The following is a 25845-nucleotide window of genomic DNA, read 5'->3' on the forward strand; positions in this document are numbered from 1 at the left end:
CATTCAATTTCCTGTATCTTTCACTATCTCCCTCGCATTTTGCTTGCCTTCTCTCCCCCGCTATTTGTAAGGCCTCATTGGACAGCCACTTTGCTTTCTTGCATTTCCTTTTCGTTGGGATGGTTTTAGTTGCTGCCTCCTGTATAATCTTACGAACCTCCATCCATAGTTCTTCAGGCACTCTGTCCACCAAATCTAAATCCTTAAACCTGTTCCTCACTTCCACTGTGTATTCATAAGGGATTTGATTTAGATTGTATCTTACCGGCCCAGTGGTTTTTCCTACTTTCTTCAGTTTAAGCTTGAATTTTGCTATAAGAAGCTGATGATCTGAGCCACAGTCAGCTCCAGGTCTTGTTTTTGCTGACTGTATAGAGCTTCTCCATCTTTGGCTGCAGAGAATATAATCAATCTGATTTCGATGCTGCCCATCTGGTGATGTCCATGTGTAGAGTCGTCTCTTGTGTTGTTGGAAAAGAGTGTTTGTGATGACCAGCTTGTTCTCTTGGCAGAACTCTATTAGCCTTTGCCCTGCTTCGTTTTGAACTCCAAGGCCAAACTTGCCAGTTGTTCCTTTTATCTCTTGATTCCCTACTTTAGCATTCCAATCCCCTATAATGAGAAGAACATCCTTCTTTGGTGTCATTTCTATAAGGTGTAAGTCTTCATAGAATTGCTCAATTTCAGTTTCTTCAGCACCAGTGGTTGGTGCATAAACTTGGATTACTGTGATGTTAAAAGGTCTGCCTTGGATTCGTATCGAGATCATTCTATCATTTTTGAGATTGCATCCCAGTACAGCTTTCGCCACTCTTTTGTTGACTATGAGGGCCACTCCATTTCTTTTATGGGTTTCTTGCCCACAGTAGTAGATATGATGGTCATCCGAACTGAATTCGCCCATTCCCGTCCATTTTAGTTCACTGATGCCCAGGATGTCAATATTTATTCTTACCATCTCATTTTTGACCACATCCAACTTACCCAGGTTCATGGTTCTTACATTCCAGGTTCCTATGCAATATTTTTCTTTACAGCATTGGACTTTCCTTTCGCTTCCAGGCATATCCGCAACTAAGTGTCCTTTCGGCTTTGGCCCAGCCGCTTCAGCAGCTCTGAATCTACTTGTACTTGTCCTCCACTCTTCCTCAGTAGCATGTTGGACGCCTTCCGACCTGAGGGGCTCATCTTCCAGCGTCATAACTTTCATATGCCTGTTGTCTTTGGCCATGGAGTTTTCTTGGCAGGGATACTGGAGTGGCTTGCCGGTTCCTGCTCCAGGTGGATCACGTTTGGTCAAAACTCTCCACTATGACCTGTCCATCTTGGGTGGCCCTGCACGGCATAGCTCATAGCTTCTCTGAGTTATTCAAGCCCCTTCACCACGGCAAGGCAGTGATCCATGAAGGGGAATTTTGTACTACAAAAAGTCTATTACTATGTTCTACTCTCTTGGTTATTTTGTTTATCTCTTCTCTGTTTGTAAAATTCACATCATTCTGTAGCTGGTAGAGTACTGTACTTTTCTTGGATTTGATATCTGATGCCAGATTGTTTGTTGCATATCCTTAGAAAGTTTTTTTGTTTTTGTTTTACCTCTGTGAATTCAGCCTTTTGGTTTTGGCAGCATAACCAATTTCAATCATCTTTATTACTAGGTACTGGAAAGCTTTAAAATAATGGATTATAGCTTGCTGCTGGGAATCCATATATTGGACTGTGCTGCAAAAGAGAGAGAGGGTGAAACTTCTCAAAACACATCGGATTCTAAACGCCCAGGAGGACAGAGAGTTCTCTATTCTACAGCGATGGAATCAATACAGGGTCCAGGAAAATCTGGGGACTGTATCATCACAGAGAGTACCAACACGTAAGTCCCTAAAAATCTGTTCTCTTTTTATTTTATTTTTAATAAAGTTTTTTTATTAAAGATTTTCCTTGTTTACAAAAGCACATGCATTGTCTCTTTTTTCAGGTTATGTTTTCTACAGATCAGTTACACTTGTTGTGAGACATTGGTGTTATGTGCAGAATAGGGTTAGGAAGAAGAGAGGGGGTGGGATGGTAAAGCCTATGTTCTTTTGCTTAGTGTATGTGTGGGGGTTTTGTGTCAGCTTCACTTGAGTAGGTTCTCTTTCTATTTGCTTGTTATGTTTCCTTGGTGGTGAGAGAGGTTGGGGTGGCCTAGGGGTTGGATGGTTGCATTTGCTTGGCTGCAGTTGGATTTCTTTGTGCATGTGTGAGGGGGGCGTTGTTGGGTTAAGTTATCCATATGCTGTCGGTGGGTTTGTGGTGTTGTCTTGTTGGGCTGTGTGTGTGATAAACGGGAGCCGTACCGGAGTGAAGGCATCCTCTTCTATTTCTCCCTGTGTCAGTTTCAGTCTATTGGTTAGCTTTCCTAGAAAGGCTGTTTCCCCTAAAAATCTGTTCTTAAAACAAAAAAAAGAGTTAATGGCTATTTCTGAATCATTCCCTCATGTTCCAAATATTACATCTACAATGGGCTTTCAATTTGTGAATGATGGAAGGATAGATTTGAATCAAATATCTTTTGGAAAACCCAATGTCCTCCCGCAGACCAGAAAATCCCCAAAAAAGAGATTGGTTTATCAGTTGTGTGCCCTAGAAAAGCAGAAACCCTTAAATCTCTGGTATTATTTATACTATTTGGGCACATACCAAAGGGAAATAAAGAAAAATGTTAATCATGTAAGATTACAAGTAATGTTGTAACAGAAATGTAAGTGTGTGAAGAGGGAGAAAAAGTGGCTTCAGAAATTGCAACTACTGACTTTCTCCAAAAAAAGATTTACAGATCAGCTGAGGCAGTCAGGCCCTGACACTTTTTCAAATGTCTGGTGACCTGGAGCAAGGTGTGCTCCCATTGCCCACCTGCTGTTGGTTGAGGTGAGCATGCCTCACTGAAGTAAAGGAGCCATGGGGAACTCACTTGAAGTGAGAACTCACTGCTCCTTTGGAAGCCATGCCAGTTCTGGCCCTCTAGCTGACATGGCGTAGGTTGTTAGGTGTGGGACAGGTGAGCCTGGCTTGCTAGGAACAGGCAGGCCGGTCCAGTGGGGAGCCCTGATGGCCAAAGTTGGCCTGCACTCCTGCTATAGAGGCATAATAGAAAACCTTTGCCTGCAGCAGCCATGAGATCAACATCCCTTAAGTCCTTCCCTGATAGTATCACTGTGTGGTGCTATTCACACTCATTGTTTGCACCAATTTGTGTGTAAAATGAATGAAGCTGTGCTCCAATTGTTGTTAGTTCTTAACCTGTACATCATGCTGTAGATTATACTGGAAAATTGAAGCCAAAGTACACTTGTTAAAATGAAACTAAAAAGGATAGTCTGCTTTGAACATCCATTTTGTTCACCAAACCATGTTGTCCTTTGCATGTGCTGTCTTAATTGAAACACTATGGGTTCTTTTGTTTTTCATTGCTAGTATGTTTCAGTTTTAACTTTTCAAAGAAGATCTAATGTATAATGTCTCATTCTGTTACTTCTCTTAGAATGGGTGGCATTCCGGCTAAAAGCCACAAAGGAGAAAAGCTTCTGCTATTTATGGGCATTATTGATATCCTGCAGTCTTACAGGTAACGTAGAATAACATTATTTGGATACAGATATATCTACTGGATTTAAATTGGTTGTAAGATGGAGTATATGTCATTAAGTGCTTGTGTGTGTGTTATTAGGTTAATAAAGAAGCTGGAGCATTCCTGGAAAGCACTTGTTTATGATGGGGTAAGCCATGCTTTGTATTGTTTGAATGTTTGGTTTTTGTGTTAATTACTTCTCTCTTACTATTGACAATTGCATACTGTGTGTGACATGAGGATATTTATGCTGTTGAAGTTCACTGCCATTGATGCATTTGCTTATTTATAAGTGACAAATACCGATCGACAAATATCCAAAAGTTTATAGTCTGCCTAGTGGTAGTTGGGTAAACAACAGATGGGGGGGGGGGAGAGGGAGAGGCAAGGGCCAAAGGGAAAGCAACTGCAAATATTGTTTTCACTGGGGATGAAGACAAAACTGGTATTTGCAAAGGCTAGAGTGCAAAAACTTTTCTTAAATTAACAGACAAGAAATAAGCTTTCCAGTGGCAAAGACATTCAGCACAACAGCTAGCATCCTAACCCCCTGATAGTGTTGGTAATTAATCTAGCCTCCCTTTGCATGTTTTAACGACTTCATCAGACTGGCATCCATATAAGGCTTGTTATTTGTTCAGGCAACTGTATCTGGAACATCTGTCTTCATCATGAATCAGTTAGGGAATTGATAGAATCATAGAATCATAGAATCATGGAGTTGGAAGAGACCACAAGGGCCATCGAGTCCAACCCCCTGCCAAGCAGGAAACACCATCAGAGCACTCCTGACATATGGTTGTCAAGCCTCTGCTTAAAGACCTCCAAAGAAGGAGACTCCACCACACTCCTTGGCAGCAAATTCCACTGTCGAACAGCTCTTACTGTCAGGAAGTTCTTCCTAATGTTTAGGTGGAATCTTCTTTCTTGTAGTTTGGATCCATTGCTCCGTGTCCGCTTCGCTGAAGCAGCAGAAAACAGCCTTTCTCCCTCCTCTATGTGACATCCTTTTATATATTTGAACATGGCTATCATATCACCCCTTAACCTCCTCTTCTCCAGGCTAAACATGCCCAGCTCCCTTAGCCGTTCCTCATAAGGCATCATTTCCAGGCCTTTGACCATTTTGGTTGCCCTCCTCTGGACACGTTCCAGTTTGTCAGTGTCCTTCTTGAACTGTGGTGCCCAGAACTGGACACAGTACTCCAGGTGAGGTCTGACCAGAGCAGAATACAGTGGCACTATTACTTCCCTTGATCTAGATGCTATACTCCTATTGATGACGCCCAGAATTGCATTGGCTTTTTTAGCTGCCGCGTCACACTGTTGGCTCATGTCAAGTTTGTGGTCAACCAAGACTCCTAGATCCTTTTCACATGTACTGCTCTCAAGCCAGGTGTCCCCCATCTTGTATTTGTGCCTCTCATTTTTTTTGCCCAAGTGCAATACTTTACATTTCTCCCTGTTAAAATTCATCTTGTTTGTTTTGGCCCAGTTCTCTAATCTGTCAAGGTCGTTTTGAAGTGTGATCCTGTCCTCTGGGGTGTTAGCCACCCCTCCCAGTTTGGTGTCATCTGCAAATTTGATCAGGATGCCCTTGAGTCCATCATCCAAGTCGTTGATAAAGATGTTGAATAAGACCGGGCCCAAGACAGAACCCTGTGGCACCCCACTAGTCACTCTTCTCCAGGATGAAGAGGAACCATTGATGAGCACCCTTTGGGATCGGTCAGTCAGCCAGTTACAAATCCACTGAGTGGTAGCATAGTCAAGACCGCATTTTACCAGCTTCTTTACAAGAATATCATGGGGCACCTTGTCAAATGCCTTGCTGAAATCAAGGTAGACTACATCCACTGCGTTCCCTTCATCTACCAGGCTTGTAATTCTGTCAAAAAACGAGATCAGGTTAGTCTGACATGACTTATTTTTCAGAAATCCATGCTGACTATTGGTGATCACAGCATTCCTTTCTAGGTGCTCACAGACTGTTTGCTTAATGATCTGCTCCAGAATCTTCCCTGGTATTGATGTCAGACTGACTGGGCAGTAATTATTTGGGTCCTCTCTTTTCCCCTTTTTGAAAATAGGGACAACATTTGCCCTCCTCCAGTCTGCCGGGACTTCGCCTGTTCTCCAGGAATTCTCAAAGATGACTGCCAGTGGTTCTGAAATCACACCTGCCAGTTCTTTTAATACTCTTGGATGCAGTTCATCTGGCCCTGGAGACTTGAATACATCTAGACTAGCCAAGTATTCTTGTACTATCTCCTTAGTTATTCTGGGCTGTGTTTCCTCTGCTGAATCATTTGCTCCAAATTCTTCAGGTCGGGCATTGTTTTCTTTATCGGAGAAGACTGAGGCAAAGAAGGCATTGAGGAGTTCAGCCCTTTCTGTGTCCCCTGTTTGCATTTCACCATCTTCTCCTCTGAGTGACCCCACGGTTTCTTTGTTCTTCCTTTTGCTACGAACATACCCATAAAAGCCTTTTTTGTTGCTTTTAACCTCTCTAGCAAGCCTGAGTTCATTTTGTGCTTTAGCTTTTCTGACTTTGTGTCTACACGTGCTGGCTATGAATGGTGATAAACACCTTAGTAAGCCTTCAATCAACATCTCAATGTTTAAACAGAGGGAGTCAGTCTTTAACTTCCCCTGAAGAAGTTGGGGAGCCTCTGTAAATATTATTATGAAATTAAATGGGCTGAAGTTGAACAGTACACGTTGGCAATGATACCTTGACAGTGAGTGACGAACACTGGATTTTTTTAGTTACATGATCTATCGAAGATTTCACAATTCTGTTAAAAATGTATTCCACCATAAACAGTGGATGACCTCCAAGGTCACAGAAGTAGACTTGCTCTCCTTGCTGTGCAGCCCCTCCCCCAAATCTGCTGTGGCCCCCAAAGCAGATTTTGGAGGCATTCAGGGAGAGGTGGAATCTGTTCCACTGATGATGTCCATTCTGCTGAATGATGAATATTGTTGAATTTCTCCATTGTAGTCTTTTTTAAAAAATGTTTTCTCTCTGATTGTCCTAATATTAAATACCTTTATTTTTTTTGTCTTGTAGGACACAGTTTCAGTACACAGGCCAAGTTTTTATGCTGATAGGTTTTTAAAGTTTATGAGTTCCAGGGTATTCAAAAAGAATCAGGGTAAGTGCCATGTCACCAGTCGTGAAGTTAGAGCCACTCTTCAGTTGTTGCTTTTGTTAGTTGCATTTATTCATTGCTTTCTACAAAAAAGTCTCAATGTGACATACTTCTCCTATGGAGACACCTTGAAAATAGCTTTTGAATGGTGACTTAGCTGGTAAGATGGCTGGCACTGTTGGTGGATGTGTCACATTATGAAGAAAAGGAAGGGGAGCCCCATGTTAAATGTTGCTGGGAGACACAGGGTGCAAGACAGCTGTTGCCATCATGGTATGCCATCTGCTTGCCCGAAGAATTTGGCTGCTATCGAAAACAGACTGCAGGACTAGATGGAGTCCAGGGGCTGCTTTGCATGACAGACTGTGGCTTTTTACTGCTGTGCTATGCTGAGGTTAAACCAAGGGTTCCGTTAGTGTTCTATCTGAACTGGGACTTGTGGTCAAGCTCACAAACCACAAGCTGTAACTAAGACCAGCTGCAGCTTGTGGTTAGTGAGGAGAGAGCCTAACTACAAGTCCCAGTTTACACAACATGCGAAGCTCACAGTACGGCACGAAAAAAAATTTTGAGGAGCAAAATGGCTGAGAACTGCTCTCCAGGAGTCGGCGTGGTCTTCACAAGTTATAGTTTGACAAACCATTTAATGCAAACCAGGTCTTTGTGTGATCCAGCAAGAATCCTCCTAAGTTATATGTTACATTTTTCATGCTTTAAGTTCTCTCAGAAAAATTGTTTTAGAAGTATCTATGATTCTGTGATTCTGTCTGAAGGTGGGCTGTCCACAAAACTTTGTAATGGTGTTTCTGCCTGTGACTCTTAAGTCATACCTAATGCTGGCACAACTGTTGAGAATGTTCTGGCTTATTTTCAAACGTAGCAAGGTACAGTGGTGCCTTGTTTTTCAAACAGCTTAGTTCATAAACAACTTGGAATTTGAAGGCTGCAAACCCGGAAGTAAGTGTTCCGGTTTGTGAACTTTGCCTTGGAAGCCGAACATGCTCCGTTTTGAGTCCTGAGCTTCCATCTTTACTGTTGCACTGCTAATTTGCGCACCCCATTGTAATTGTAGTGTTCTGGGGAGAGCTCTGCAGCCCAGCTGGTTTGAAGAGTGAGAGAGAGAGAGCTGCTTTGGGGGGGGGGGGAGAGAGAAAGGACTGGCTTGGGGGGGGAGAGAGTTGCGCGCCTGCCCACCCTGCACCCACCCATGCTCCATCAGGGGAAGCAGCCAGCGCCCACCCTGGACCCATCCCTGCCCCCTCAGGGGAAGCAGCCTACTTGAAGTTGGACATGTCTGATCTACAATACTGTTTTGTTTATTTTATTTTTTTTATTTTTTATTTTTTTTTTTTTGCTTTTGTTTTTAAATATTTTATTAAGGATTTTCTTGTTTTACAGAAGTGTAGTGCCTCATATATATTTTTCCCCATGTAACATTTTTACAAATCCGTTTCATTTGTTGAGGCATTAGGGGGAGAAGAAAATAAAAATAAAAATAAAAAAAGGAGAGAAAAGAGAAAGGGGGGTGGAGAGAGGGAAGATGGATAAGGGTGGGATTGGGTGGCGGTGTTTCTATTATGTTTAATGTATGTAGAGTTTGGTGTCAGCGTGCTTGTGTTGTTCACTTGTGTTCCTTTGGTGGTGAGAGAGGTTGGGGTTGGCCTAGGGTGTGATTGTTTGCTTGTGATTGGCTGTGGTGATCTTTGTTTTCGTGTGTGAGTGAGGTGGGTGGGTGTTTTGGATCAGGTTAGCCATATTGATTTGTATGCTGTTGGTGGATTATTGTCATTGTCCTGTTGGGCTGTGTGTGTGATAAAGGGGAGCCATACCGGGGTGAAGGCATCTTCTTCTGTTTGTCCCCGTGTCAGTTTCAGTTTATTAGTTAATTTTTCTAGTAGGGCTGTTTCCCATACTATTTGATACCATTGGTCCATGCTTACTCCTGACAGGTCTCTCCAGTGTCTGGTTATGGTGTTTCTGGCTGCTGAAAGTAGGTGGGTTATGAGTTCTTTGTGGTGTAAATGGGCATTGTTGTCTTGGAAGATGTTTAGTAGGGCCAATTCTGGGGTGGTGTCTATTACTTGCTTAGTTATTTTACAAATTTCTTGTATGGCTGTTGTCCAGAATAGTTGGATTTTGGGACACTCCCACCACATGTGGAAGTATGTGCCTGTGGAGGTGCACCCTCTCCAGCATTTTGGTGAGGTTCCTGGGTGTATTAGCGCTAGTTTCCTTGGTGTTAGGTACCACCTGTAGGTGAGTTTCAGTGTGAGTTCTTTTCTTTTCGTTGATATGGATTTAAAGGGGGGTTTAGACCACATTCTGGTCCATTGAGTGGGGTTTATCTCATAGCCTATGTCATTCTCCCATTGATTTTTGATTGCGTCTAGGGGATTTGCGAGATTTTGGAGTAGTATTTTGTATATTGCGGATACCATCCCTTTACCGTTTCCCTTTGTTGTTAGGAGGAGGTTTTCGAAGGTTGTCAGGGGCCTAGTTGCTGCTGATTTTACTGTTGGGTTGTTTAAGAGGGCATGTAGTTGGTGTTGTGTTAACCAGCGCATTTGGGTGTCTTCTAGTTTGTCTTGTATTTCTTGTGTTGACAAGGGTTTGTTATTTTTATAAAAGTCTATTAGGCGATACAAGCCTTTGGTTCGCCAGGTTTTTATCTTGAGGTTTTGTGCTGCATGGTGGAATAATGGGTGGTATGCCAGGGGGATTAGTGGGGATGGGGTTGGGGATAGTTTGCCTATTTGTGTTTTCCATGCTTTGAGCATGGTCTGTGTGTACCTGTTAAGTGTTGTGGGAATTTTCTTTAGTTTGTTTGGGAGGAGTGGGTATGTTGTGGTGCAGGTGTTTTCAATTGTGTCCTTCTCTAGGTGTACCCATTGTTTTGTCTCATCTTCTAGTATATATGGGATTATATGGCGTATTTGGTTGGCGTTGTAATATGCTTCTATGTTGGGGATTCCCCATCCTCCTTCTGAGGTGGGGAGGTGCAGGTATTTGGGGCTTATTCTTGGTTTTTTATGTGAGAAGATGAAAGAGTGTAGTTTTCTCTGCCAACTGTGAAGTTGGGTTGAGGGGATCCAGATTGGGAGGGTTTGGAATAGGTAGGTTAGTTTTGGGAGTGTGATCATTTTGATCATGGCTATTTTGTCTGAGAGAGTGAGGTTCATGTTATTCCATCTCTTTAGGTCTTTGTTAATTTGTCGCCACAGGGGCTTGTAGTTGTGGAGGTATAATTTATTGAGGTTTCTGGTTATTTGTACCCCTAGGTATCTGAACTTGGTGTGGCAAAGTTTTATTTTGGTGACCTTCGTGAGTTCTTTTTGGGTGTGAGGAGGGGTGTTGAAGCACATAGCTTCTGACTTTGTGAAATTTACCTGTAGGCCCGACACCATTGCAAATGCGTTGAGTTCTCTGATTAGGGAGGTTGCTGTGCTTATGGGGTCTGGTGTTGTGACCATTAGGTCATCTGCAAAGAGCCCTAATTTATAGGTCCTGCCTTTTATTTCCACTCCCTTGATGTCTGTGGCTGCTCGGATGCGGATTGCTAGGGGTTCCAGAGCCAGGATAAATAAGAAGGGAGACAGTGGGCATCCTTGTTTCGTGCCTCTTTGGATAGCTATAGTGTTAGAATCCATATTGTTAGTTCTGCATTTTGCTGAGGCTTGGGAGTATATTTGTTTGAGGATTTGTAGGAAGTTGGGGCCAAATTTCATGTTAGTTAGTACTGCTAATATGTATTTCCACTCCAAGCAATCAAAGGCTTTGAGGATGTCTAGGGACATAATTGTCAATGGGAGTTTGGTTGCCTTGCTGTGTTCGATCAGGTTCAGTAGTTTCCTGATGGGGTCTGTTATATTGCGGCCAGGGACAAAGCCAGTCTGGTCTGGGGCTATTAACTTGTGTAGGAAGATTTTTAGGCGGTTGGCCAAGATTGATGTGAATATCTTGTAGTCTTGGTTTATTAATGAGATTGGGCGGTATGATTCTACTTTGAGGTTGTCTTTTAGTGGTTTTGGGATGGAGACTATTTTGGAGTGGGTCCAGGTTTTGGGGATGGGGCCTCCTTTTATGATGTCGTTGAATAGGCGGGTCATGTAGGGCATCAAGGGTTCTTTGAATTTCTTATAGAATTCTGCTGTGAAGCCGTCTGGGCCTGGGGCTTTGTGTGGTTTCAAGTTTTTGAGGACCGCATCTATTTCCTCTGGGGTGATAGGGCTATCCATGAATTCCTGTTCCTCATCAGTTAGGGTAGGCATGGTCAGTCCTGCTAGAAATTTTTTGATTTCCCTCTCTGGTGGGTTATGGGAGGTGTATAGGTTGGAGTAAAATTCTGCAAATTCTGAAATTATTTCTTTGGGGGAGAATGTTATGTTGCCGTCTTTTTTGGTGATGCAGTGTATTCTTGTTTTGAGTGCTTTTTTCCTACATCTATTTGCTAGTAATCTGGAGTTTTTCCCTCCATATTCATAGAAACGTTGTTTAGAGTATAGAATGTTGATCATTGTTTTGTTGATTTCTAAGGAGTCTAGTTCAGTGTTTCCCAAACTTTTTTGGGCAACGGCACACCTGTTTACTGAAAAAAAATCTCGCGGCACACCACCATTAAAGCCCCGCCCCGTGACGTCAGCGCGCAGCGTCACGCCGGGAGGGACGCACGAAAGCTATCCTATGTAAATACGGATTTAGCCTCGGTTTGCTCTGGCTTTGAAGCTAAAGGTTAAAGGGGGGGGGGCAGAGAGACGTGTAGACCCGTTTGCTTAGAAGTAGGTCCCCAGTGTTTCCCCATGGGGTCCCAAGGAAGAGCGGCGCCACCCGATTGGATTTCCTAAACTCCCGCCCTGAGCGCTGGAGTTCCGCGTAACCCAAATTAAACCCGGTTGCTTACACTCTGTCCAGGAGGACGCACAATCCCCGCTTGACGGATGGGTCTGTTCCAAGGCTGGCTCCGCTGGCAAAGCCGGCTTGCTGGACGCCTCTTGGCAGGGAGAGAAGCGGACGGACGAGTTTTAAGAGGCTCTCCGTCGCTCCAGAAGAAGGCAGGGCGAAGATTTCAAGGGGCATCGCTCCGGCTGCTCCCTCTCCCGGCGCGCAGGAGCGATGCCTCTCTCTGGCTCTCCCTCCGCGCAGGCTGAGGGAGGGAGGGAGGGGCGCGTGTGACCCGTCTCTGCTGGGAGACCAAACCCAGCGAGGCAGAGTCGCGCGGAGGCGCCCAGGCAGCGCTGCCGGCTGCGAGGAGGAGCGCCAGGCAGCAGCAGGAGGCGCGGCCTCTCCTCGCCGCCGCCGCCCCGCCTCTCGCCGCCGACTCGCCCGCCTCCCTCCAGGCATCTCGCGGCACACCCGCCGATGTCTCACGGCACACTCCTGTGCCGCGGAACACCGGTTGGGAAACACTGGTCTAGTTCTCTCCTTTTCTGTTCTATAAGTTTAAGGAGTTTTTTAGATCCTGTTTGTTTGTAGCGTGATGAGAGGGCTGTGATGTCTTGTTCTATTTTGCTAATTTTTGAGGAGGTTTGTTTTTTAAGGAATGTTTTCTCTTTTATGCAAGCTCCTCTGGTGACCGCTTTCATTGCGTCCCATAGGAGGGGGGTTGTTGTATTGTTTACATCGTTTTCTTTGAAGTAGTTTTGGAGGGTTTTTGTGAGACTCTCTCTAATTTGTTTGTTTGTAGTTAGGATGGGACTGAAGGACCAGGATGGGGTGGTTTGTGTTCCTTCTCCTATTTTAACAGTGACTTCTACTGGGGCGTGATCTGTGATTTTAATGTTACCTATGTTTGTTGATTCTACTGAGGGAATCAGACCCTGTGTGAGTAGAATGCTGTCCAGTCTGGAAACTGTATCATGGCGTCCCGATTGGAATGTATGGCTGATGTCTCCTGGGTTTTGCTCACCCCAAATGTCATAGAGACCCCTGTTTTTTAGCATTTTTAGTAACTTGTAAGAGTTCCTGGTTGTTGGGGGTTTCCTTCGGAGGAAGGTTGCCCATGGGGTTGTGGGGTGGATATCTTTCAGGGATATACCTTTCATATTTAGATTGAGGTCCCCTCCTAGGATTGCTTCCCCTTCAGAGAAGGAGAGGAATTTGTTTAGTGTTTTCTGGAAGAATTCTAGTTGTTTCGTGTTTGGGGCATATATGGAGCCGATTGTCAGTTTGATTTTGCCATCTAGTGTCCCTTTAGCGAAAATGAATCTGCCTTTTTTGTCCTTGAGGACTGTTGTGGCAGTGAAGTTCAGGTCTCTACTGAGTATTATGGCTACACCACGGGCTTTCCCTGAGCCTCGTGCGACCCACTGTTGACTGAAGCGGGGGTCGCTCAGGAGTTTGCTGCCTTTGGGTGGATTGTGTATTTCTTGTAGGAAGGTGATGTGTGGTTTCATGGTGTTTATGTATGAGGTGATGCGTTTTCTTTTGATGGGGTTTCCCAGCCCCCTCACGTTTAATGTAATTGCTTTTAGGTTAGCCATTTTGTTTATCTATTATGTGGGGCGATTCCATGCCAACCCGTTCGGGTTGTCTTGTGTCTCTCTCTTCGTGTTGTTTAAAGAACCAGTGGGGTTGCGCTGACCTAGGGTGTGGTGGGTGGGGGGCTAGTAGGATTAGAGTGAGATTTGGGTTAAAGAGTAGGGGGTAAGTTGTAGGGAGTTTCCTATATGTAGTCATATAGGTGTTTGTTTGGGGTATTTTGGGCCATCTGGCATTTAGCCAGTTGGTCCTAGGTCTCAGCTGGTGTGGAAGGCCGTGTTGAAGGACAGACCATCCCCCCTGTTGTTTGCGATAGGGGGTGATCAGCGAGACAGTGTGAAGTGACTTTGTAACGTCGCTGTCAGGTATAAGGTTTGTAAGCAATGTTGCCAATGTTATGAGCAACATTGTTGGTGTGTTGGGGTGGGGATGTGGGTGCTGGTACGCTCTGGTGCCACCATAGTGCTGGTTGGGTATCAGATTTTAGCCTGATTGTGGGTTGTGTTATTAAGGTTGGAGTTGTTTTTCCTTAGTATGGAGTATGAGGATGTTGAAGGTGTGGGTGATGGGGAATGTGGTTGAGGTCGTCTGGACTGGTGTTGGGGTGGGGATTTCTGTGGGGGTGCGGGGCTGGGGGGGTGTTGATGGTGTTAACTAAATCTATGTTTTGGGGGGGGAGGGGAAAAAGGGGGGGGGGAATCACCGGTCCTTCAGTTTGTGGTTTTTTCCTGGTTGCTTCTTTCAGCCGGGGTTGTTGTTGTTGTAGGGTTGTCCATCTGCGATGAGTTGGTTTGGTTGATCTTGGTCTGGTTTCTTGTGTCGTATGGCCGGCGGGACGGTTCTGAGCATGATGCTTGCCTGTATTGGTTTGCGTTGTTGCGCCGCTTCTGTTGTATCTTTTTCTTCTGTACCATTGTCCAGTTGTTTGCTGTTGTTTCCTCGTGGTTGGGGCTGTCGCTTGGTGGGTTTGTCGGTTTCCATTCCGGAGGGAGGTCGAGTTCAAGGTTCTTTAGTAGTTGCAGGGCCTCAGGTATGTTGGTAGCCATGTGTTGTGTTGTGTTCGTTGTTACAATGAGGCGGAAGGGGAAGCCCCATCGGTATTTGATCCCTGCTTGTTGGAGACGCTGGGTGCATGGGCGCAGGCTTTTCCTCCGGTTTAGGGTATCCTGAGATAGGTCCTGTAAGGCCAGAATGGGGGTTTCTCCATATCGAAGGTTGCTTGAGTTTCTGAGTTGGTGCCATATTTCTTCCTTCTTTCGGTAGCGTGTGAAACATACAATGATGTCTCTCGGGGGGGCGCTGGGTTTTGGCATAGGTTTTAGGGCTCTGTGAGCCCTCTCCAAGTCCTCTGCCTCAAGTTTCAGGCTTGGGATTGTGTTTTTCAGCCAGCGTATAATTAGGTCTGCTGGGCTTTTCTCCTCTGTTTTTTCAGGAAAGTTGCGGAAGCGGATGTTACAACGTCTATTGCAGTCTTCAAGGTCGGCTTGCTTAATTTTCATCTCTCTGTGTTCTGCTTCCATTTGGTTTACCAGTTCGTCCAGTTTCTTGTTCACACGTGCGTTCTCCTCCCGGTATTGTTCTATTATTCTTTCTTGCATTTGGTTCTTGTTCTCTAGAGCTTCCACTTTGGAGGTTAGATTGTTGATTAGTACCTGCATGGGAGCCATTGTGGCCTTCAGTGCTTCTTCTAATCGTGCTTCCATTTCCCTCAGATCTCGTTTCGTTATTGGGTGGTCATCATCTTGAAGGGGAGCTACCATCTTAGCATTGTTTGCCATCTCCCTGGTTGGTGTCATCTCGGTCTCCCTGATGGTTTTGGTTTGAGGTTGGCTTGGCGTCCTCTTGGGGTTGGGCGTGTGGTGGTTAGGAGTTGTGGCAGTGGTGATTCCTGGGTATTGTTGGGTTGCTGAGCTGATCAGGCTTTGTTGGCTGGTGGCTTTTACAGAGCGTTTGGATTAGGTGGTCATTTGTGTCACTTCTAGCCTGTGTTTTAAGAACTTCTCTAGGGCTTCTGTAGATGCCTCAGCGGTGCCGCCGAGGCGGGGGGGGGGCAGGTAAGCAGAGATGGGTAGACTAATGGACAGACAGTTCATATAAAGGGAAGGGGGTTAGCAGGTAGAGATGCAAGAGATTAGAGGGTATATGTTTAATTTTCCTCCGTTTTTAATTACTTTCCCACAAGCAAAAAATAACAACAATAACCAGGGGGAAATATTATTCTTAAGAAAAACAAATCAAACAAAACCATGCAGTTATTTTTTGTTCTCCAAATGGGTATATGGAGGAAATTTTTGTTTTAAAAGAGAGTGGTGGTCGTAGCTGGGGGCGAAAGATTCCCCCCTCAGGAGCAGGCGAACAAGAGCTTTAAAAAGAGAAAGAAAAGAAGAATAATTGTATGGCTCTGCTCTGTCTTTTAAAAAATAATAATAATATGTCCCCCCAACCACCGCCACCACTCTCCGTCTGCAGAAAAGCAACCAAAAATGTACGGGTAAAAGATAAAAATGAGAATTAAAGGTAAAAAAAAAAAGGGGGGGGGTGTCTTTAAATAGAGCTTTTTATTTTTATTTTTTTTAAATGAGTAAAGTATAGGTAAAAGAGGGTAGGTAAAAGAGAGTGGAAAGTCTGGGGCGGAGTGGCAGTCCCAGGAAATGGCCTGTGATGGTTCAGGGCTGTTTTCTGGGTACTGCCATTTTAAATCTTAAGAGGGGGGTTTGAGGTGGAAATAAAATGAGGTTTAAATTGAGGATGTGTGTGTGGAAAAGTGTGTCTTTAAATAGTGAGTAGAAAAGATAGAAATAAAAGTAAAGATTCAAATAAAGGGTGGCTGCAGCAGCAGTGGCCCCTCTTTTAAAAAGAAAAGTGGTAAAAGTAGGTATATGGGGGGGGAGGGATAAGAAAGATGTATATATATATTTTCTTTAAAGGGAGGGAGGGAGGGGGAGGGAGGGGTTAAAAAAAAGGGGGTGTTAAAAAAAGAAGGGGGGGGAAGGTTGTTTTTTCTTTTCTGTGGTCTCCTTTGTTATGCAGCTTCTCTGTGTTCTCCTTGCCGCTGGAGCTCCCGGTAGGGCTCAGCCACGTGCGTTTTTGTTTTTTGCCTTCACCGTGCTCACCTACCTCTCCTCTGCTTTCCCGTCGGCAGAGATGGGGGCAGCAACGGTAAATTTGGGGCTCCTTTTTCTTTCTTTCTTCTTCTTCCTCTCTCTCCCTTTCTTTCTCCCTCTTTGCGTTAGTTCCACTGTCCTCCGGGTTTTGGAGCTCCTCTCGGCTGTTGGGGGGGGGTCGGGTGCCTATCCGGCTCAATCAAGGTCGTGGGGGGTGTTTTGGCTCCTTTGATAGATGCCCGGGCACCCCCAATTCCTCTCCGTTGGCAGTGCTGGCAGCAGCAGTTCTGGGGGGTCCGGGAATCGGTCACCAGAGCCTTTTACTCTGGCTGGCTTCAGGAGCTCTTTTCTTCTGCTGCTGCCGCCATGCTGCCTCGCCGGAAGTCGTTTTGTTTATTTTATACTACAGTACATTGATTATTGCTTTCATTTTATGGATCAGTGGTCTTGTTAGATAGTAAAATTCATGTTAAATTGCTGTTTTAGTGGTTGTTTTTAAAAGTTTAGAATGGATTAATCCGTTTTGCATTACTTTCTATGGGAAAGCATATCTTGGTTTTCGAGCGCTTTGGTTTTGGAACGGACTTCCGGAACGGATTAAGTTTGAGAACCAGAGTACCACTGTAGTCGGGATGCTTATAACTTCTTCTTCTTCTTCTTCTTCTTCTTCTTCTTCTTCTTCTTCTTCTTCTTCTTCTTCTTCTCTCTCTCTCTCTCTCTCTCTCCCACCAACCTAGCAGTTCAAAAGCAGACCAGTGCAAGTAGATAAATAGGTACCACTTCGGTGGGACGGTAAACAGCGTTTCCTTGTGCTCTGGCTTCTGTCGTGGTGTCCCATTGCGCCAGAAGCTGTTTACTCCTGCTGGCCACATGACCCAGAAAGCTGTCTGTGGACAAACGCCGGCTTCCTTGACCTGAAGCAAGATGAGTGCTGCACCCCATAGTCGCCTTTGACTGGACTTAACCGTCCAGGGGTCCTTTACCTTTACCTATAACCTATTGGAAGTTATCTGAAATTTTGTAACATGGAATGTGTCATTCAAGTATTTTGTGAGTGCCTATGCACACATTTTTTAAAAAATATAAATAGTTCAGCTGGAATACCATCACTTCCACTGGCCTTGTTATTAGCAGTGCTTTCTAAGGCCCATTTGACTTCACTCTCCAGGATGTCTGGCTCAAGGTCAGCAATCACACTACCTGGGGTGTACGAGCCATCCATATCTTTCTGGTATAATTCCTCTGTGTATTCTTGCCACCTCTTCTTAATGTTGCGAGCCTCCATCTATAGTTCTTCAGGCACTCTGTCCACCAAATCTAAATCCTTAAACCTGTTCCTCACTTCCACTGTGTATTCATAAGGGATTTGATATAATAATAATAATAATAATAATAATAATAATAATAATAATAATAATAATTTTATTATTTATACCCCGCCCATCTGGCTGGGTTTCCCCAGCCACTCTGGGCGGCTTCCAACTGAATATTAAAAACAGTACAGCATCAAGCATAAAAACTTCCCTAAAGAGGGCTGCCTTCAGATGACTTTTAAAAGTAAAATAGTTGTTTATTGCTTTGACATCTGCTGGGAGTGCGTTCCACAGGGCAGGCGCCACTACCGAGAAGGCCCTCTGCCTGGTTCCCTGTAACCTTACTTCTCGCAATGAGGGAACCGCCAGAAGGCCCTCGGCGCTGGATCTCAGTGTCTGCGCTGAATGATGGGGGTGGAGACGCTCCTCCAGGTATACTGGACCGAGGCCGTTTAGGGCTTTAAAGGTCAGCACCAACACTTTGAATTGTGCTCAGAAACGTACTGGGAGCCAATGCAGATCTCTCAGAACCGGTGTTATGTGGTCCCGGCGGCCACTCCCAGTCACCAGTCTAGCTGCCGCATTCTGGATTAATTGCAGTTTCCGGGTCACCTTCAAAGGTAGCCCCACGTTGAGCGCGTTGCAGTAGTCCAAGCGGGAGATAACCAGAGCATGCACCACTCTGGCAAGACAGTCCGCGAGCAGGTAGGGTCTTAGCCTGCGTACCAGGTGGAACTGGTAGACAGCTGCCCTGGACACAGAATTAACCTGTGCCTCCATGGACAGCTGTGAGTCCAAAATGACTCCCAGGCTATGCACCTGGTCCTTCAGGGGCACAGTTACCCCATTCAGGACCAGGGAATCCCCCAAACCCGCCCGCCCCCTGTCCCCCAAAAACAGTACTTCTTTCTTGTCAGGATTCAACCTCAATCTGTTAGCCGCCATCCATCCTCCAACAGCCTCCAGGCACTCACACAAGACCTTCACCGCCTTCACTGGTTCTGATTTAAAGGAGAGGTAGAGCTGGGTGTCATCTGCATACTGATGAACACCCAGCCCAAACCCCCTGATGATCTCTCCCAGTGGCTTCATATAGATATTAAAAAGCATGGGGGAGAGGATGGAACCCTGATGCACCCCACAAGTGAGAGCCCAGGGGTCTGAACACTCATCCCCACCACCACTTTCTGGACACGGCCCAGGAGAAAGGAGCGGAACCACCGTATAACAGTGCCCCCGGCTCCCAGCCCGTCTAGACGGTCCAGAAGGATGTTATGGTCGATGGTGTCAAAGGCCGCTGAGAGATCCAGCAGAACTAGGAAACAGCTCTCACCTTTGTCCCTAGCCCGCCGGAGATCATCAACCAGCGCGACCAAGGCAGTTTCAGTCCCATGGTGAGGCCTGAATCCCGATTGGAAGCGATCCAAATGGTCCGCATCCTCCAGGCGTGCTTGGAGTTGTCTGGCAACCACCCGCTCAATCACCTTGCCCAAGAATTTGAGACTGGGTGATAGTTGGCCAAATTGGCTGGGTCTAAAGATGTTTTTTTAAGAAGCGGTTTAATGACCGCCTCTTTCAGCGGGTCTGGGAAGGCTCCCTCACAGAGGGAAGCATTCACCACCCCGCAGAGCCCATCGCCCAGCCCTTCCCGGCTCGCTTTTATCAGCCAGGATGGGCAAGGATCAAGGAGACAGGTGGTCGGTTTCACTTGTCCAAGCAGCCTGTCCACATCCTCGGAGGTAACAGATTGGAATTGATCCCATGTAACAGGACTAGACAGAGCTCTAGCACTCTCCCACCCTGGCCCTGCTCCCACGGTGGAGTCTACCTCCTTCTGAATCTGAGCGACTTTATCTGCAAAAAACTTTGCAAAAGCATTGCAGGAGATCTTGGGGTCCCTACCAGGCCCCGGTGGTACAGGTGGTTCCGATAGATTGCGAACCACCTGAAAAAGTCTCCTGCTGCTGTTTTCTGCAGATGCAATGGAGGCGGTGAAGAAGGCCCTCTTCGCCATCGTCATTGCCACTTGGTAGGCTCGACATTGAGCTCTAGCCCGTGTCCGGTCTGATTCAGAATGAGTTTTCCGCCACCAGCGCTCTAGCCGTCTCAACGATTGTTTCATCACCCTCAGCTCTGGGGAAAACCACGGGGCTGTCCGGGCTCCATGCAATCGGAGAGGGCGCTTCGGAGCCAAACAGTCAATAGCCCTGGTTAACTCCACATTCCAGCGGGCCACCAGGGAATCAGCTGAAAGGCCATCAACTTGGGATAAAACATCCCCTACCACTCTCTGGAAGCCAATTGGATCCATTAAGTGGCAGGGGCGGACCATCCAAATCGGTCCCACCTCCCTGCAGAGGGGAAGGTTCGCGGAGAAGTCCAGTTGCACCAGGACCATGGCACTTCTTTTGTTTCGCTTTTAGATAATGTCAGATCACCAACATCCGTAGAGGTAAACACCAAGTCTAAGGCATGTCCTATGAGTTGGGCCAAACTTATTCAGGGACAGCCCCATGGAGGCCATGCTTTCCACGAAGTCCCGAGCGGCCCCTTGTAAGGTCGTGTCGGCATGGATGTTAAAATCCCCCAGGACATCCAAGCTAGGTGTCTCCAGGAGCATATCCGCCACGACCTGAAGCAGCTCGGGCAGGGAATCCTTGGTGCAGCGGGGAGGTCGGTACACCAATAGGAATCCTGTACTGCCCCTATTGCCCAACTTCCAGAACATGCACTCAGAAAACTGGGTCTTCCCAATAGGACGCCTGGTGCAGACTAATGACTTCCTAAAAATCACTGCAACCCCCCCTCCCCGTCCACACGACCTGGGTTGCTGTGCGTAAGAGAAACCTGGTGGGCAAGCAGCGGCAAGGACAGGCCCATCTGCTTCATCCAACCAAGTCTCTGTCACACATGCCAGGTCAAATCCTCCATCCACAATCAGGTTGTGGATGGCAGTGGTTTTATTCATCATTGACCTGGCATTGCACAGCAACACTTTCAGGTCATGTGGGTTTCCCTTGCTGATTACTGTATCCTTCCGGTCAGGACCAGACCTGGAGGCAGGGATAGTCCTCAACCAACGACTAAACCTGCCTCCTCGGTAATGACATGGTCTGGTCTTAGCGTAACTCCTCCTCCAGCCCCTGATCACTGGGATCGGGTGTCCCAATACATTCCCTCCTGTGGAACCTGCCGCAGCCATTCTATTGGCTGAGGCCCACTCCCAGGCAGCCCTGACCCTTCCCCTTAAAAGGCAAAATACAAACTATATAATAACTTAACAGAATAATAAAAATAGAAGCACAGCAAAAAACAATAGTGCTAAAATTAAACTATTCCCCACCCTAACTAAATACTTAACCAACCGCAAACAGAAATAAAATTATAAAATTATAAAACATTATAAAAAACAACCACCACCATTTAAGGTGCAGCAAATTAAAAGCAGTTAAAACATTTAAAACCATTTTGTCACTTGCTGCAGGTAGCTGCTCAGGCCTCTAAAGTGTAGTGGTGAGTGCAGGCCCCGCCCCCTAGGCCGGATGGAGTTGGCAGAAGAGGGAGCGGTCCTCCCAACACTCACGCAGGCAGCAACAGCAGCAGTGTCCCGGAGGCCTTGATAGAGGCCCTCAAGCTGTGGCGATGGCCTCTAAAGTGTAGTGGTGAGTGCAGGCCCCGCCCCCTAGGCCAGATGGAGTTGGCAGGAAAGGGAGCGGCCCACCCAGCACTCAGCAGAGCAGCAGCAGCAGCAGTAATGTCCCGGAGGCCTCTCTCCGGCCTCTTAAGCTGTGGCGATGAGTGCAGGCTCTGCCCCCTAGGCCAGATGGAGTTGGCAGGAAAGATACAAATTTAAATTGTATCTTACCAGCCTAGTGGTTTTTCCTACTTTATGTCTTCTGCTTCTGTTGGGTCCTTTCCACTTTTGTCTTTTATTATGGTAATCTTTGTACAAAATGTTCCTTTCATATCTCCAATTTTCTTGAACAGATCTCTGGTTTTTCCCATTCTAGTGTTTTCCTCTATTTCTTTGCATTGCTCGTTTAAGAAGGCCTTCTTGTCTCTCCTTGCTATTCTTTGGAAATCTGCATTCAATTTCCTGTATCTTTCACTATCTCCCTCGCATTTTGCTTGCCTTCTCTCCCCCGCTATTTGTAAGGCCTCATTGGACAGCCACTTTGCTTTCTTGCATTTCCTTTTCGTTGGGATGGTTTTAGTTGCTGCCTCCTGTATAATGTTGTGAGCCTCCATCCATAGTTCTTCAGGCACTCTGTCTACCAAATCTAAATCCTTAAACCTGTTCCTCACTTCCACTGTGTATTCATAAGGAATTTGACTTAGATTGTATCTTACCGGCCCAGTGGTTTTTCCTACTTTCTTCAGTTTAAGCTTGAATTTTGCTATAAGAAGCTGATGATCTGAGCCACAGTCAGCTCCAGGTCCTGTTTTTGCTGACTGTATAGAGCTTCTCTATCTTTGGCTGCAGAGAATATAATCAATCTGATTTCGATGCTGCCCATCTGGTGATGTCCATGTGTAGAGTCGTCTCTTGTGTTGTTGGAAAAGAGTGTTTGTGATGACCAGCTTGTTCTCTTGGCAGAACTCTATTAGCCTTTGCCCTGCTTCGTTTTGAACTCCAAGGCCAAACTTGCCAGTTGTTCCTTTTATCTCTTGATTCCCTACTTTAGCATTCCAATCCCCTATAATGAGAAGAACATCCTTCTTTGGTGTCATTTCTATAAGGTGTTGTAAGTCTTCATAGAATTGCTCAATTTCACTTTCTTCAGCACCAGTAGTTGGTGCATAAACTTGGATTACTGTGATGTTAAAAGGTCTGCCTTGGATTCGTATCGAGATCATTCTATCATTTTTGAGATTGCATCCCAGTACAGCTTTCGCCACTCTTTTGTTGATTATGAGGGCCACTCCATTTCTTTTACGGGTTTCTTGCCCACAGTAGTAGATATGATGGTCATCCGAACTGAATTCGCCCATTCCCGTCCATTTTAGTTCACTGATGCCCAGGATGTCAATATTTATCCTGGCCATCTCATTTTTGACCACACCCAACATACCCAGGTTCATGGTTCTTACATTCCAGGTTCCTATGCAATATTTTACTTTACAGCATTGGACTTTTCTTTCGCTTCCAGGAATATCCGCAACTGAGCATCCTTTCGGCTTTGGCCCAGCCGCTTCATCAGCTCTGAATCTACTTGTACTTGTCCTCCACTCTTCCTCAGTAGCATGTTGGATGCCTTCCGACCTGAGGGGCTCATCTTCCAGTGTCATAACTTTTATATGCCTGTTGTCTTTGTCCATGGAGTTTTCTTGGCAGGGATACTGGAGTGGCTTGCTGGTTCCCACTCCAAGTGCATCACGTTTGGTCAAAACTTTCCACTATGACCTGTCCATCTTGGGTGCCCTGCATGGCATAGTTCATAGCTTCTCTGAGTTATTCAAGCCCCTCCGCCACGGCAAGGCAGTGATCTAATGGGTTTAAAATTTCAAAATTTATTTATTTATTTATAAAATATTTAAAAATTTAAAAGATGATGCTGTTAAGGTGCTACACTCAATATGCCAGCAAGTTTGGAAAACTCAGCAGTGGCCAGAGGATTGGAGAAGATCAGTCTACATCCCAATCCCAAAGAAGGGCAGTGCCAAAGAATGCTCCAACTACCGCACAATTGCGCTCATTTCACAAGCTAGAAAGGTTATGCTTAAAATTCTACAAGGTAGGCTCAACCAGTATGTGGACCGAGAACTCCCAGAAGTGCAAGCTGGATTTAGAAGAGGCAGAGGAACCAAAGACCAAATTGCAAACATGTGCTGGATTATGGAGAAAGCTAGAGAGTTCCAGAAAGACATCTACTTCTGCTTTATTGACTATGCAAAAGCCTTTGACTGTGTCGACCACAGCAAACTGTGGCAAGTTCTTAAAGAAATGGGAGTGCCTGATCACCTCATCTGTCTCCTGAGAAATCTCTATGTGGGACAAGAAGCTACAGTTAGAACTGGATATGGAACAACTGATTGGTTCAAAATTGGGAAAGGAGTACGACAAGGCTGTATATTGTCTCCCTGCTTATTTAACTTATATGCAGAATTCATCATGCAAAAGGCTGGGCTGGATGAATCCCAAGCCGGAATTAAGATTGCCAGAAGAAATATCAACAGCCTCAGATATGCAGATGACAAAACCTTGATGACAGAACGTGAGGAGGAATTAAAGAACCTTTTAATGAGGGTGAAAGAGGAGAGCGCAAAATATGGTCTGAAGCTCAACATCAAAAAAACGAAGATCATGGCCACTGGGCCCATCACCTCCTGACAAATAGAAGGGGAAGAAATGGAGGCAGTGAGAGATTTTACTTTCTTGGGCTCCATGATCACTGCAGATGGTGACAGCAGCCACGAAATTAAAAGACGCCTCCTTCTTGCGAGAAAAGCCATGACAAACCTAGACAGCATCTTAAAAAGCAGAGACATCACCTTGCCAACAAAGGTCCATATAGTTAAAGCTATGGTTTTCCCAGTAGTGATGTATGGAAGTGAGAACTGGAAAATAAAGAAGGCTGATCGCCGAAGAATTGATGCTTTTAAATTATGGTGCTGGAGGAGGCTCTTGAGAGTCCCATGGACTGCAAGAAGATCAAACCTCTCCATTCTGAAGGAAATCAGCCCTGAGTACTCACTGGAAGGACAGATCCTGAAGTGGAGGCTCCAATACTTTGGCCACTCATGAGAAGAGAAGACTCCCTGGAAAAGACCCTGATGCTGGGAAAGATGGAGGGCACAAGGAGAAGGGGACGACAGAGGATGAGATGTTTGGATAGTGTTCTCAAAGCTATCAGCATGAGTTTGACCAAACTGCGGGAGGCAGTGGAAGAAAGGAGTGCCTGGCATGCTCTGGTCCATGGGGTCACGAAGAGTCGGACACGACTAACCGACTAAACAACAACAACAACAACATGCACACATTTGTGCAGAGAGCAACATGGATATGATCCTTCCCAGTGTATACATGTATGGAGGAATCCCCATAATGCTCAATATCTCTTCCTTGGGCAATGTTCTTGAATGGGTGGTTGCTAGATCCAGGTGCTCTTGGAGGAAGCTGATTTTCTAGATCCATTTCAATTGGGGTTTAGCCCAGTTTTGGCACAGAAACTGCTTTGGTTGCCCTCTGTGATGACCTCCATTGGGAGAGACAGGGGAAATGTGTCCCTGTTAATTCTCCACAACCTCTTTTGTTGTCTGTGCTCTGGTAACCTCAATATTTGATTACTGCAATGTGTTATACTTAGGGCTGCCTCTGAAGACAGTTTGGAAACTTCAGCTGGTCAGAACTGGGTGGCTCGGCTGCTCACTGGAGCAAGACGGTGTGAGCATCTGACACGGATCCTGGCCACTGGCTGCCAGTTATTTTCCAGGCCCAATTCTAAGTGCTGATTTTGATTTTGACCTATAAAGCCTTAAATGGTTCAGGACTGCAGTACCTCAAGGACCCAGACCCTGCAACCATCATTGAAGGCCATTCCCATGTGCCCCCTCCACAAGAGGTCCAGAGAGCAACAACCTAAGAACAGACCTTTTCTACAGTGGCTCTCCGTTTGTAGAATGCTCTTTCCAGAGAGGCTCACCTGGCACCTTTATTGCGTATATTTAGGTTCCAGACGAAAATGTTTCTCTATAACCAGGCCTTTGGCTGATTGAACATTCCATGGCCTTTCAAATGTTGGTGGACGGTGGCGGTTATTGGTTTGTTTTTTATTTCTTTTGTGTACTCATTTTGTATTTTTATGTTGTGAACTGCCCTGTGAACTTAAGGGGAAGGGCAGTATACAAATTTAATAAGTAATAACAATGGTCATAGACATGAAACATGCAGAGGTCTCATGATTACTCTGGTGCACTGCCTGCCACATGTGTGCCAGAGGATATAGTGGGCAGGGGGAGGGACAGGATTCCACTATTCTTTGTGAGATCCCTCTGCATGTAGGCCCTGATTCTACATGGGCAGCAGCAGCACACAACCTTGTCCTGGTTGCAATTTAAATTTAAAGCCATCTGCAGCTGGTTAAGGTGCAGATGGCTTTAAAAATGTATGCAGTCAAGGATATTGGTATTTATTTTTAACATAAAATAAGCAGATTATAGGTTATTTCACTAAAATGTTCTTAAAGTTCTTT

The 25845-nt window shown here is 45.6% G+C and overlaps 2 protein-coding genes across 15 annotated transcripts in view; one reads left to right on the plus strand and one right to left on the minus strand.

The window, feature by feature from the left end:
- The window catches only part of PIP5K1B (phosphatidylinositol-4-phosphate 5-kinase type 1 beta), a 116796-nt gene that overhangs the window by 65199 nt on the left and 25752 nt on the right, over positions 1 to 25845 (plus strand). For all 14 annotated transcript variants that reach the window (XM_077935907.1, XM_077935911.1, XM_077935914.1 and 11 more), the window contains 4 exons: positions 1659 to 1870; positions 3521 to 3604; positions 3707 to 3755; positions 6681 to 6765. In XM_077935907.1, the coding sequence (XP_077792033.1) occupies positions 1659 to 1870; positions 3521 to 3604; positions 3707 to 3755; positions 6681 to 6765 (430 nt within the window). The remainder of the gene's footprint in view (positions 1 to 1658; positions 1871 to 3520; positions 3605 to 3706; positions 3756 to 6680; positions 6766 to 25845) is intronic.
- Positions 13947 to 16717, minus strand: LOC144329177 (uncharacterized). The gene is made up of 2 exons (XM_077935929.1): positions 16354 to 16717; positions 13947 to 15309 (listed from the first exon to the last, which is right to left on the minus strand). The coding sequence occupies exon 2, from the start codon at positions 15030 to 15032 to the stop codon at positions 13947 to 13949; it is 1086 nt and encodes a 361-aa protein (XP_077792055.1). The 5' UTR covers positions 15033 to 15309; positions 16354 to 16717.

Source organism: Podarcis muralis, chromosome 11 (genome assembly GCF_964188315.1).
Source record: "Podarcis muralis chromosome 11, rPodMur119.hap1.1, whole genome shotgun sequence".
Taxonomy (NCBI): domain Eukaryota; kingdom Metazoa; phylum Chordata; class Lepidosauria; order Squamata; family Lacertidae; genus Podarcis; species Podarcis muralis.

Excerpts from the sequence above, each read along its gene's own strand:
- LOC144329177 (XM_077935929.1), bottom strand. The coding sequence starts at position 15,032 with ATGACACCAACCAGGGAGATGGCAAACAATGCTAAGATGGTAGCTCCC.